At 31.4% G+C, this 15338-nt stretch overlaps 1 protein-coding gene across 1 annotated transcript; it reads right to left on the reverse strand.

Moving 5' to 3' along the window:
- Positions 1-1444: 1444 nt before the first annotated feature.
- On the reverse strand, positions 1445-3312 carry LOC126780748 (golgin subfamily A member 6-like protein 6). The gene is made up of 2 exons (XM_050505421.1): positions 3276-3312; positions 1445-2733 (listed from the first exon to the last, which is right to left on the reverse strand). Exons 1-2 carry the CDS (start codon positions 3294-3296, stop codon positions 1837-1839), a joined length of 918 nt encoding a protein of 305 aa, XP_050361378.1. The 5' UTR covers positions 3297-3312; the 3' UTR covers positions 1445-1836.
- Between the last annotated feature and the right edge of the window lie 12026 nt (positions 3313-15338).

Consider the following 15338-nt stretch of genomic DNA (forward strand, 5'->3'; position numbering starts at 1 on the left):
CCTGCAACGAGTGTGGTGTGCCTTCAAACGTGGTGTGCCACACTCTGACGGAATGTACTGCTTGGTGGTCTCATTGCCGTTTCCCGGCGGCCATAGTCGGCTGATGAGAGATCCTTCTGCGAAAATATCATGTCACAGAAGGAGGCCGCGGGGGGGAGGAGCGTGAAGGTTCGTGCTTCGGCTAACCCGCTCCGGCGAAGAAGACCGAGGAGAAGTCGTCGGCGCTATACGCACCTCCTCCCCCACCGTAAGCGTCGCTGGAGCTAAGTGGTCCGCTATTTCCCGGGATTCCACTTAGATATTTAAGGCCCGCATAAATGGGCCAACCTTTGGGGTGTCTTGGAAGCATGCGTAAGCGCACACGTGACGCCTCCCATTAGACGATGGGTGCCACTGGTTCTTCAGTAGGTATTCCGGTGCCTTCAGCACCGGCGAGCTCCACATACCCCTCTTCGTGTGGAGGAAATGCGTAAATACGTTTTTCTAGCGAAAATAAAAAAGTTAATTAACCAGAGGGATGTAACATTACAATGCCAGTCACTCAACTGGATCACAACCACATTAAGTACAACAATTGAAAGTGTCGATATATCGTGAACGATGGTAGTTTTAATGATAAATAGATCGTACCTACCCAGTCGAACGAAATGGCAAAAAGCCTACCGGAAAAATATTTATTAGAAACAATACTAAATAATGTAATTGATGTTGATTTCTGGTGTTAGATAGAACTAATGAATGGTTTATTACCTGTAGACGAAATAGTACAAAGCCTACCAGGAAGAGATCAATTTTAGATTTATATTATGACATAATAAATATAAAAAATACATAGCAAATATATTCTTAGTTGTTATTTATCATATAATCTGTCAAACATGTGCCTCGGGGAATATGAAACCCTACATTTAAATTTACAATAAGTTTTCTATAAGATGCTAAAAATTAAGTAATTATAATATAATTAATGCGAAATTTATTTTGGAAAATAACGTACTAACTGACTGAGAAATTTCGTAAGTCTGATTAAATTTATTAAATAATAGAATATTTTAGTTTCTCAGATCTGTAATAAATTTTCTTTTAAATATACTTTTATTTTGGTTTTTATTGAACATTTTCTACTTAATACAGTTTTTCTACATTACAGAATTTAAGATAACTTCCATCTCCACTAAAAATAAAAATGCAATTTTATATGTATTTATTTTTTATTTGGTTGTTCTTTTTATATAACTTTTAACATAAACACGTAATTGTACTTTATAATTTAGGGTGCTAAAAAGAATTGCTTCATTGTTTTCTCAACAATCAATTCAGATTAAACTAATCCTATTTGATATAAAATATACAAATTATGTTAATACTGTAAGTTCACTCCATTTTACTATTTGTTATTTAAATTTCCTTTATATTCGTTAAGATTTCAAAAACATTTAAAAAAAATTAAATTATAAAACGACAATTTTGTAATAATATTTTTTGCACCTGTATAACAAACATAAAATTGTATCAAGAAGTGAACTTTTAGTACATTTTAATGTTATCTTAAGCTAAACTTAAGAGGTCATTTTCCGAGGCGCACGCAAAGCCAAACACATTCGCAAGCGAAACATTGAATTTCGTACAATCGCTAATAAAAGAGCATTCGCCTTCGCGTACGCCTAAAATATAATTTTAATTCATTTAGCAATACTCACCAGCACCATCCAGTAAACAGTGTAAAAGATATTATTTACAAAACTCAACATTTCTTGGGTTTTATGGTAACAATTAAGTAACAAATGACTACGTAGTAAATATGACTATATGTACAAATAACGTAAAAGCTACCTATTAATCCCATCCGTGGTGTTCGTGGTGTTCATGATGTACCGGTACCCATACTTTTTGCCAGACTGGTTTCCACACTTTTTTCCATGCTGGGACTTCTATTGTTTTCCATACTGGAACTTGAATTTGCTTCCATTTCTCGACCCATATTTTCTTCTGTACTGGAACCCAAACTTCTTTTTTAACAGTTTTCCATACTTGTACTTTCTCTTCTACCCATTCCTGCTTCTTTTCCGTTACCCAGGCTTGTTTCTTTTCCGTTCTCCAAATTTGTTTCCATTCTTCTTTCCATTCTAGTTTCTTGTCAGTTACCCATTCTTGTTTGTGCTCCGTTCTCCAGACTTTTTTCCAGACAGGCTTCCAGATCAACTTTTTCCTCCAAAGGTCATGACTGGTGTATTCCCACCCATGATCATCTTTACCCAAATATTTTTCACCAGGAACACCCTCCTTTACCCATTCAGGTACAAAGTTCTGTTTCCATTCTGGCACTTGAATAGCTTTAGTGACCGGTACTTGTATTTCTTTCCAGACTGGTTTCCAAACTTTCTTCCAATCGGGTACTTGCACTTCTTTCCATATAGGCACTTGTACTTCTTTCCATATGGGTTTTTGTATTACTTTCCAAGCTGGTACTTGTTCTTCTTTCCACTGTTGAACTTTTTCAGTTTTCCAAGCGGGTACTTTTTCTTTTTTCCATTCGGTTTTCCAGATAAGTTTCTTTTCAGTTTTCCATATCTGTTTCCAATCTTCTTTCCATACAAGTTTTTTTTCCCAAACTCCTTCTGGTTCTGAATGCCAGCCTGTAGGTGAACGTTTTTCTCTTGAAATGTCTGTGTCTTCAGATGTTTCCTTAAGCGGTAAGGCTATTGAAGACACTACGTAAATCGCCAAACATAACTGAAAATAAAAACATAATTATTTATTAATAATAAACAAATTAATATGTTTAAAATATAATCTGTTGACAAGATCCAAAGTGCTAAAAATTTATAGGACGAAAACAAAAGACAGATTATTTTTTAAGCTAAATTAAAAAGTTACCACTAAATATTTTTTACTATAAGTTACAATTCAATGTAATGGTGACTTGACCAATTCATGCTTTACTTGTTTGTTTTTATTACATTAAATTTTGTAATTTTTGTTTTTTTAATTTAAATACATATTTGTTTTACTACAAGCATATGTGATATGTGAGTAACTAATTTATTTCTTTAAGCTTTTAGCCCAGTAATTTTTAAAATACAATTTAAATAGTAACTGCACACAAAACTATCAATTCGGAAAATTTTATTAAAGATTTTATTAAATTTTAGATTTCACTTTGCAAAATATATTCATGCAAAGAGTGAGCTGTAAAAGCTTTTAATTAATTTAAGTTAAGCACTTTTGTTTTTATCAATACAAATCACAACACATCACTTGTAGATAACACCCACCGTTATCGCCAGCGTCCTCATTTTGAAAGCGAGGTGTACGCTGCCACGACTGCCTCCAAATTGCCTGCGCACGTCTATATATCAACAAGCCCCTCTCTCGTAAGATACGACTCCTGCGTTCAGGATTGCTTATGGCGCGCTTTTCTCAATCGTGACTAGAGATGAGACCTCTGGTTCAAACGTGACTTTAGTCAGGCTATTTTCTAATGGCAATTTTATCAATTATCAATGTGATAACATATTATTTCGCCACTGGATGAAGTATGATTTTACGTTGTAGAGATTCTTTGGCCGATTTAAAAATCAAATAAATTATAATAATAATAATAATATTAATATAAATAAATAATAATAATATTAATATAAATTAAGCACAAGCTTAATTTGGGATCAGATGGCCGTGTGTAAAAATAGCACAAGCTTTGTACAAACAAAGCTTGTGCTATGGAAACCAGACAACTGATATACTACATATACTACTTTTATTTTGTAAATACATACTTATAAAGATCAAACACCCAGACTCAAGACAAACAGACATGTTCATGCACACAAATGTCTGTCCTGGGTGGGAATCGAACCCACAACCTTCGGCGTGAAAGGCAAGTATCTACCAACCACTACAACCGGCTCAATATTTACACATTCTTAATATTCTTACTTTATATTACGTTTTTAAAGCTAGTCGTTTTTGAAGTATTTTATAGACTTTAAATATTTATAATTAAAGGTATATATTTGTTTACCATTAACAATCTAAGAAAGAAGTCTAGTAAAACGAAGTAGATAAAAGAATTTCAGCTTGGCATCAATAAAAGTATATTCTTGATGGCTTCTTCACTCGTAACATTATTTCCCTATCCATATCAATGATTCGTGTACAAAGATTCGATCCGACGTTAAGATGCGGCTACGTATCTGATGCAACACCGGCCGTGCACCCCATCCGCATATGTGACAACTTCGCTTAATCTTAGACAAAGGAAAAATATTGACTACGTCCATATAATAAAATCAATATAAAAGCATATTTTTTTAACTTGAAATATTTACGATCACCGTCAACAATACGTAATGTTATGTTCATTAAAAACGTAATATGAATTATGAATTTAAAATAAAAACATATGCATTGTTTTTATAAGTTTATATAATTACATGTAGATATTGTTGAATGTGTGAAAGTTTAACAATTAAACATTTTAACAAACAAATTAACAATTTAGATTTAAACTCACATATGAAAGTGTTTAGCTAATTTCACAATTGAGTGTCTACAGCCGACACATTTGCAATTGGGGTTAAAATATTATCTAATGTAACCAAGTCATACTAATTAATATTCAATTAATTGTTTACAGACGTCGCATATTAATGTACAAACTACCTCGATCGACTCGCTTCCAATTGTTAAACGTCAAGATATTATATTTAACATTTTAATTATAGAAGATACTTGCTTAGTAAGTATTAACTAAATTCTACCGCTAAACAGCAATACTAAGTACTGTTGCATTCTAGTTTGAAGGGTAAGTGAGCCAGTGTACAAGGGACATAATATCTTCGTTCCCAAGGCTGTTGGCGCATTGGCGGTGTAAGGAATGGTTAATATTTCTTAGATCGCCAATGTCAATGGGCGATGGGTGGCCCATTTGTTCGCCCGCCTACCTACATTAAAGGAACAACACGCAACATCACATCATAGATGCTTGGATACATTAAATCCTCAAGAATCATCGCGTATTTGTTGTCGAATTCGATTCATTATGTTCGTAATTATACATTTCATCATCTAACATTCGAAGTACACTTATAATGTTACTCACTCACTCTCTGTTTTTGAACTTCTCGTTATTTTTAACTCATTTTATTTGTATTAATCGGTCAGTACACAGAAAAAGTTTATATTTTGTATATGTGAATCTGAAGAACTTTAAGCGTTTTTATAAAATTTTAATTATATTGTACATTTATATTGTTCAATTCCATTTAAAGGTTGAATTTGATTGATTTATATCTACAAACATATTTTCCGTTAACAGTAATTGCTTATATTGCTAAGCTTAGTATACTTATTGGGCCTGTCTCAGAGTTTAAAGTGTCAGATAATTTAAATTACTTGTGTTCGTCGAATGCAATCGAGTTAAGGCGATCGAATAAATAAATACAAAATAGTAATTAGTCACCAGTTAAATAATTTTGCAATACGTCGTGACTTAGACCATGATTCGAGATAGTCTTAATTAAATCTTTACATGAACAATTGAATTTAAGTTGACTTATAAATATAATTTTGCGAGTTATTTAAAGCATTCGAATGTGTGCAAAACAAAAACTTATAGTACCCAAAACATCACGATATTCATGTGAAATCTGTTACTTAATGCTTCATACTTAAGTCAAAAAACTCAACAAGTGTGTGTTAAGAGTGAAGTTATCTGCATAAACAGCACAGGGATCTATTTTAACCATTTTCTATTTTTGATATATGTATATTAATGATCTAACTATTTACGTAACAAGGAATCATAATATAGTTTGTTTATTGTATATCAATAAGTTTTTAAGTTGACAGTAAATGTATAATGATATAGAGTCATATATCATCTTTAATGTAAAGCTGATATATAAAATGTATACTTTTTTCAAAAAACAACTTTTCGGGCTAATTCAAAATCAAGGAGTTATGTAAAGGAGTATTGCTTTTTTTGTTTTATTTTGTCGGTACGCATTTCAATAACTTCGGTAATAGATTAAAATAGTAAGATGTATTTTCAAAACGGTGTTCAGTTGAATTTATATATATCAAAGCTTTTTGTTTACATTGGTTGAATCAATCAATCATAATTTATTTGATCATTTTAAAAACGAATAGACAAACTCCTTACGTGCGACACATAAAAATATAAAATTAAAGCCTAAGGACCTCGACTGTGAATACAAAATGCAAATGGTTGGCGTAAATGGGTCAAGCTCAAATGTTTAAACAGCCGTACGATTAATAACCACGACGACGTCTGCTTAAATTCATAGTGTGAATAGTTTCGTAACAACCCTATGTGTTGGACATTACAGAAGCCGATAGTTGCACTACTTGTAAATAGTAATAGACATGTCAAACAGTACACATAAGTACCGATGGAATTGCTTTTTAACTTAAATCGCTAATCATTAAAGATAGGACCGGATATTTATTACTAAAATTATAAGTGTCAGTGTCAACTTATTGTTATTAAAATACATTTGCATTCGTGTATTTTTGAAATGATATCCTTCTGTCTAAGTTTAACTAATAAGTTTGACTAGTAGTGGGTAAGGTGGTAAGGTGGGTTACTGGTGGTAGGGCTTTGTGCAAGCTCGTCTGGGTAGGTACCACCCACTCATCAGATGTTCTACAGCAAAACAGCAATACTTGATATTGTTGTGTCCCGGTTTGAAGGGTGAGTGAGCCAGTGTAATTACAGGCACAAGGGACATAAAATCTTAGTTCCCAAGGTTGGTGGCGCATTGGCTGTAAGCGATGGTTGACATTTCTTGCAATGCCAATGTCTAAGGGCGTTTGGTGACCACTTACCATCAGGTGGCCCATATGCTCGTCCACCTTCCTATTCTATAAAAAAAAAGCCAATGGCCGGAATCGACTACTAACGACAAACATCGCAAATGCGCCCTTATAAATATAAAATATTCTTTAAATGGTGAATGCGACTCCAACTATTCGATTATTACAGCTTTGATGTTATTAATTTTTTTATCATATATTCTAAGATTGTTTTATAAACAAATGCTTGATACGATTAGCTATCAGGTACAATCAATACAATCAGGTTTAGTTCATACTCATGAAATAATTTAACAAAAAGTGCATTACCGGTATCTGACAAAGAAAACAAATATTAAATTATAATAGTTATGTAATATGTTGGTTATTTTTTCATTTGTGAAAACCAGAAAATATTTAATGTATTATATATCCGCAAACGGACGATGTTGCAAATGTTAGATGAATAAGTAAATATATAATATATGACACTAATATTAATATAAAAAAAATATTATATATGAGTAAAACCGTATACTACCTATATAATTACATACCTCTATAACAAGTTCAAACCGGAAAAGGAAAACATCGCAACCAGATAACAGAGAGCTCTGAACCGGAACAAACTACTACGGACTACTGTTAAGTTAAACAGTGTTAAATAGTAAATTTAACAAGGCTTAGAAATACGCATTTATTTTGTATTGAAGCAAATGAAAAAAGGGCTTATTTTATTTTAAGAAGGCAGCCTAGCAAATTGATCGCTTAAAAATAACACTTACCAATATACTTTGTCACTGTAACAAATATAGAATCATATCTTACGCAATATATGCAACGCCACCCATGAGAATCACAAAAAAGACGATCTGTACCTTGTGCCTGTAATTGATTTTACACAACTTTAGGTTGCTTCATAATTCAATTACGCATGGGACGAAAGCAGGTTTGATATTATACTCCTAAATTGTAGATATAATTTATATATACATAGTAGTTAGGTACAATTTCATGTACATACATCACGTATTTCCCACGTAAAGAAAACAAATTGGATAACTGTCAATTACTCAAAGTGAAAAAGTGTGAGTCAGAGTAATTTTTTGCAATAAAGAACAACAAATTTTAACTATGACGAAATGTTCATATTTCATAAGAATTCGAAGCTTAAATGAAACGAATAAATTAATGCAATAATCTTGTATTACCACCATCAATTGTATAAAACAACATGATTGAAATATGTTAGGTAAATTTTTTTATTATAACTTAACCGTCTAGACAGAAGACATAATCTGAATATTTAAAATGCAAATTGGATATTATGACATTAACGATCATGTTTATTAAGCATAGAGAATTAATAAACATAAATGTATAACTCCTTGAATCATATTTGGTAAACGCTCGCTATCTTCTCTTTATTAAGTTAAATAAGTAACTTCGTTAGTCTGATGCTTATTTAATGATGATAATAATAATATTTTTTCACGCGGTGTCTATTCCTAAAGTCGGCAACTTAATGCCATTTTGGAATGCGGGGTCACTGCCAACTGCGCCAATAAAGCCAGTGGAAAAGTCGGTTTAATAATTCATTTCATGATACTAACTCTGTTTACAAACATAGCACATAACTCGTACGTAACAATATAAACCTTTATAAATTGAAATAAAAACTCCTTGTTGGCAGATCGAGAATTTTTATTCTTTTCAATTTTTTTAATAGAAATTTTTAGCAGAATTTACAGAATTTAGCTGTAAATAGGTACCTCACATACGTCAGGTTGCTTAAGCTCGGTGCATTTATTTTTTAATATTACGTAAGTATTACATTAGTGATCTTAACCTGATGAGATGATGTGACAGACGCGATGCCTAGTTATGTTGACATTACAATTGACATAAACAAAAGTAAGAGAAAATGTTTGCTCAATGACTAATTTTACTTAAAAAACCACTCTGACAAGGTCATGACATGCAAAAAAGGATTAGTAAATGATAAATAATATTATGACGGCAACCGTCATATGCGTTATATTGAACACCGATATATTCAACGAATATTTTTTTAAGAATTCATATTTTATATTATATATTTCGACTCATAATATACTTAAAATATTTTTCGAAATGACCGTATAAAAAGTTATGAAATCAACAGTTGTTGAACAATTTTATGTTATGTGAACCTATAGATCAAAATCGAAACTGAGTTCAAATCAAGATAATCCTAAATGCCTAACGCCGTGTACTGTAAGAAATATGCCAAAGTTTCCGAATAATTTCAGATATATTCAAAACCGCAGTTTATTATCGTGTTGTATAAATCACTATATTATCTTTTATCTTAGCAGGACTAACATGCTTATGCAATACTTTGCAATTCTGCATTCCGGTTTGAGTGCAAGCCAAGGAAGATATCTTCCGGGAAATAACGTATAAATACCGGTATGATAGATACGTAAAACTCTACCAACATAACATCTCAGACCCATTAATAATGTAGGCCACATTATTTGTCGGAATAAAATAAGAAGAATTAATCCAATTAAAACAAATAGAAACCATAACGCAGTTTATTTCAAACAAAACATTGAAGTTCTATCGATGTTGGTGCTTATAATATAATTGATTACTAATAATATTTAGAGTGAAAATAAAAAGAAAGTTAGTTAAAGTGACTTGCAACAAATACCTAGCTCGTCCTATGCACACGCAGTGATTAACGCTTTCGTGCGAAGTGTTTCATACGCATGCAAACACCGAAACGACTGCACTCATAAACTGTTAAGAACGAGCTACGAGTCAAATAAATTTCAAACTTAGATCTCTATGATTATTGTTCTTTTTTACTTATTTTCGTATATACAATAAGCTAAACATACATATAAACATACACATATATACAATAAGCTAAACATACAAAGCTAAGACATACGAAAACAGTCAGTCATTCTGTACATGTTCACGTAACTTATTAATATTTTATGTTTCCAATTTTTGTTATGAATGAAAGAAAGCAAACTTCTATGTTTAATAAAATTTATTATATTTAATAAAAACAACATAAATTTAACCAAATTACATTAAATATTTTGTTACAACTGTCTTACACATATCTATTTTACTTTTACATGTTGTTTAGTGGGTGATTAGTTAATTAATTTGTTCTCTTCTTTCAAGTGACAAATCAATAATGTCAGAAAGAGATAAATCAGTGTAACTTAGTTTATTGAATCAATAGTAATACGAAAATTATCGAAATATTACACTTTATTCAAGTAAACTCTTACAGGCACTTTTTAAAGTTCATTTATATAGAATCTACCGAGAATATCCGGTAAGAAAAAATTTAAAAGTTTATATTTTTCATGTCATATGTGTGTATCATTTTTAGGTATGTTTCATGATATCATACAAAAAAATATAGTATGGTGTATACTTATAGGATGTTCGTAAGGTATTGTTTTAAAACATTTTTGAAGGGAATCTAGATCATATACATAACAACTTGTGAAATAACTCGTGACACAAAGCGCAACTACAGATAACCTAACGTAACAGAGACAGGAATTATCGATGCAGCTCGCTTTCACATCTTGGCTGGTTTTAAACTAGGAAGGAACAATCGTCCTCTTATGATAATTGTAAAGCAAATGTTTGATTGCTGGTACATTAGTCACAATAACTGCCTTTTACACTAAGGAACGAATAATATTCTGTTGATTCGTTTTTTAATATCTAGTAAAATTCTAATATTCTTCGCATCATATTAATTATATTTTTAAATAAGGAAAATATGGAAAGTTAAAACATTTTAGAATAATTATTAGAGGAAACAATTAAACAAAAATAATGTAAGTCTAATTTTAAAATTCTGATTATAAATACAAAGAATTAAATGATCATATCTCGAGAAATGTTTTAAAGCCATGGTTTTTTTATGAAATTTATTATTAATTTAAATATTTAAGAAAATATTTAAGTATCGCTTCTAATATTAAATTATTTTACATTAAATTTTAGTTTAGTTAATGTCCTGTGGAAGTATAAATAAAATAAAACTTGAAGTAGTAAATGTTAACTATCCCCTACTATATAATATGAGTAACTTATAATATGTATTACATTAAGCACTATACGCTATTTCACGAAAATATTTTTCTTCTTCTTCTTCTCTTAATAAATAAAAGTTAATGTTTGTATGTTTGTCCTTTTTCGGATTGGGTGGTGGTTGGGACTCACCGGTTCTAAGTACGCCGGAATACCCACTAAAAAACCAGCGGTACCCACTCCGTTTATTCGGGGGGCGTCACCGGATCGCTTTGTATGTTTGTTCAATATTATGCGTTCCTAAACCATTCTTCCAATTGTGATAAAACTTTATCGAGTTGCTCCGCCTACGTTTGGGGGAATAATCCTGACCAAAAATAAATACGTTTTTTCCATGTATGTTTATCCTTCAATATAAACGTTCTATTACATTACCCTTGCGACGGCGGGTAGCTAGTTGTATAAAATGCAAAATAGAAACACATTAATTTCTCTTGTAACATAATCGTTGACCATTGTTTACTTGTACTCAATATTATAATAACTTTTAAAATAAAGACGAGATCACGCTGACCTCAAAACTAAAATGACTTATGCCAGTAATCACGAGCCGATTGTAACGTAAAAACTAAAGTCATTTATATACAGCCAGATTTGTTTGCGGACATCAAATTCATGTTATATAATTGCATCGTTATCTTTGTTTGAATTTCCATTCTTTAGGAGTCGTTCATACAAACCGGAACGAAAAATTAACACAGTTACGCACACATTATGCCTGCAAATGTATTATTTTTAGCGCCTCTGACAAGTTTTATCTTGATTTCAGTATCATGAAAAATTCGTAATTCATAGTTCCAGGGGGATTCAAGATTACACTTTATCAAGCTTCTTATTTAGATGTAAGTGTATCTTTACTATAGCTATGTATAAAACTACGACATGACACTTAAGTAACTAAACAACAATAACGAAACGGTAATTGGATTTGGATAAATTAAAAAAAAGCCGAGATGGTCCAGTGGTATGAACGCGTGAATCTTAACCGATGATAGTGGGTTCAAACCCGGGCAAGCACCACTGAATTTTCATGTGCTTAATTTGTGATTATAATTCATCTCATGCTTTACGGTGAAGGAAAACATCGTGAGGAAACCTGCATGTGTCCTAATTTCACTGAAATCTGCCACATGTGTATTCCACCAACCCGCATTGGAGCAGCGTGGTGGAATAAGCTCCAATACCTTCTCCTCAAAAAGAGGAGAGGAGGCCTTTAGTCCAGCAGTGGGACATTCACAGGCTGTTACGGTAAATTAAATGTATAAATTGGTTTTAGCAACGATCAACACACATCATGAATATTCTATGCAGGCAAATAAATTGTTGGGTCTGTACTGTTCAGCACTTAATCTTCTTACTGAACATAATGGCATAAGTTTTAGTAAGTATTTCTTTACTTATTACTTAGTTTGTCTACCTATAAGAACCTATATATCTATCTATCAACAACATTTTTATATTCTTGATTAATGACAATGTTCCATTAATATATATTATATCTATATAATTTGATCACATTACTTTATAATTTATCAAAAAATACAAAGAAAATCGATGACGCAGACACCCAGGCCAATGATATTCTAAAAACAGACCTGGAAATGAAACGATCGCCTCCAAGTTATTTCAAATAAAAAAAAATGTATAGATAATTCGGCTATTATTGTATATTACTTATTGTAAAGGATGAGATATAAAAAAAACCCTGAGTTTCTTTCGCCGGTTCTTCTCAGGTCTGAGGTTTTTATTTCCGAAACCGTGGTAGATTTATGATAGTCAATAATTAAGTGTAACGCTTTATTTTGAATAAAATTTTTTGACCAAGGTCAAAAAAAAAAGACCATTTAAATATTTTTAAAAAAAAATCTACACTCTTCTTAAGGTAAAATAACAGTATGTAATGTTACATAAAATGATTCAATGTACTCGAAGCAATCTAATGCTTTAAAAAAATTTATAACTCCTTATGAAATGAAGATATTAATTTAATTCATTTAACTATAAAGTTACACGAAAACCTAAATATTACCTTATATATTCCTGTCGTATCGAACTTATAATCCTATATTTATGAAACAAACCATAATATATAATAGAATATTATTAAAAAGACGCGATCTCTGATATGTTTGGTATTTTATTACATAATATGATTGATATTTAAACGTGATAGTACAATAAAGGGCCCGTGGGTATTTTGTAGGTTGAAATGATGCGTATAAATACTGTATTGCTGTAGCAGAGTAGTTATAAAAATAATTTGACCTTTTCACTATCGAGCGCTTAATGGCAAAAGTTTTGGATGTAGTCACTGTTGAAAATACATAACATAGCGAACGATGTTTGCATACGTATTATAAATAATTGCAAATGATGAACCATCCCATGTCTCTAGGATATAAAAGTAGCATATAAAACAATAAATATTGCGAAAAGCGAAATTTATATTCAACGCGAAGATAATGCTATTGGCCTAAATATTTTTATTGCTTGCTATAAAGCTACTCGATTTTATGTATAATCAGTCAATATTCAAAAATAAATATCGCATTAATTATAATTTAAAATTTTGTTAGTTACGTCTATTAGAAGTTTGATTTTCCACGATTACTCAATATTATTCAAAATATAAAAAGATTGATTGTTTCAGATTGATCAAAATAAGTTAGAATCTACTTGAACCACTCTGAAATTTATCTCATTTATGACAAAAATTATTCAAAAGATGCGGGTGAATCACAATGTATGAAAAAATAATTGACAAACTACGTCATATCAATGAAATATAACGGAACTGAATAAATTATTTATTTCTTTTTCAAAATAAAGTACAACGAGGTGAGATGGTTCCTGAACTATCTCATTTCATTCAATTCATCCCCTGGTATGAAATAACTATGTAGTTTGTAAAAGACGGGCTTTTAAATAACTTCGAGTAACACTGAGTTTTAATGTACTTAACATGTGCTTATAATTCATCTTATGCTCAGCAGTAAAGGAAAACATCGTAAGAAAACCTTTATGTAAAATTAAAGCAGGCTAAATTTTTCCAAATGCATATTTATCAATCCCACCACACCACCACACCATAGAATAAGCATTAGCTCTTTCCTTAAGTTTGGACACTTTTTTTAACAGTGAGAAATTTATGGCTTGTTAAATAATAACTTTATTATTTTACGAGTAATTATTTCAGATCAATTTCTATGTCACAGTCATAGGAGTATTCTTTGGGACCTTTTATATTCAGAAATATTTTACCTCGTGTTTTTTTATCTGACGTATTTTTAGGCGTTTATTCAAATATCTCCTAATATTTCTAAAAATTACATGTGTTATTGTGAATTTGTTATTTGGAAAACGCTTATATATATGTATTAAGCACTTAAAATTAATATGCTATTTATTTCCGCAAGGATATTATTTATGACAATTAAACGAAACTATGGATATTCTTTTTTTGGATACGGTTAAAGGATAACTCTCTTTAAAAGATATTGTTGTGGCTTCTTTTGCGAACTTTTTCATTTTTTTATGTTAGAGTGGAGCATTATCATGTGAAACTATTCTGCCATATCTTATTTTCGTGCAGCTTTAGCTCATTATACAGCACAAGCCATGGAAGTTTTAAAGATGCACAAAATTCTTCTACTTAGTTGATGAATATCAGCATGAACGCTAATTTATTTGAGGTGATTGGCGTGGTTGGTACATACTTGCCTTTCACGTCGAAGGTAGTGGGTTCGATTCCCACCCAGGGCAGACATTTGTGTTCAAATGCGTGCCTTGTCTTCTAAGATTGGGTTCCGCTTAAAGATAAACAATCAATTTTTATCACACAATATTAGAAAAACATTGAACTCTATATAAATTTCATGCGAAGTATTTGTATTTATTGTATTCCAAACAGTTCGTAATGTAATCTAATTGAAACCACTTAGCCATTGTGTAATACTATCGCACTGCATTACCATTTCAAATCGTATATTATTGTGAGAAATACGATGTGCGGAAATTGCGTGATCTAACATCAGTTGACGGATAATCTTAAACACGAGGTCAGAGGCCAGAGGCCACTGACCAGTGAAAGTTCTCATACTCGCTCGTGTTCGATACAAATAATAAATACGCGCATTACAGTAAATGCAATAAGCAGATCTCAATAAACTCGGTCCGATTATATCCTAACAAATAGAGACTAAACAATATCATTATATTGTCTAATCTTTGGAAAAATATTATTAAATTTGTAAATTGTTTGAAAATTTAGACGTTTATAAACTGATTACTCCAGTTACAAGACTACGTAGTCTGTAACTGTTTTGTGGGACAATCTATTTTTTTCCAAATAGTTTCCAACCCACTGATGCTAAATTTAAATAAGGTAAAGGAACGTTTGCGTTCAA

This window comes from Nymphalis io, chromosome Z (genome assembly GCF_905147045.1).
Source record: "Nymphalis io chromosome Z, ilAglIoxx1.1, whole genome shotgun sequence".
NCBI classification, from domain to species: Eukaryota; Metazoa; Arthropoda; class Insecta; order Lepidoptera; family Nymphalidae; genus Nymphalis; species Nymphalis io.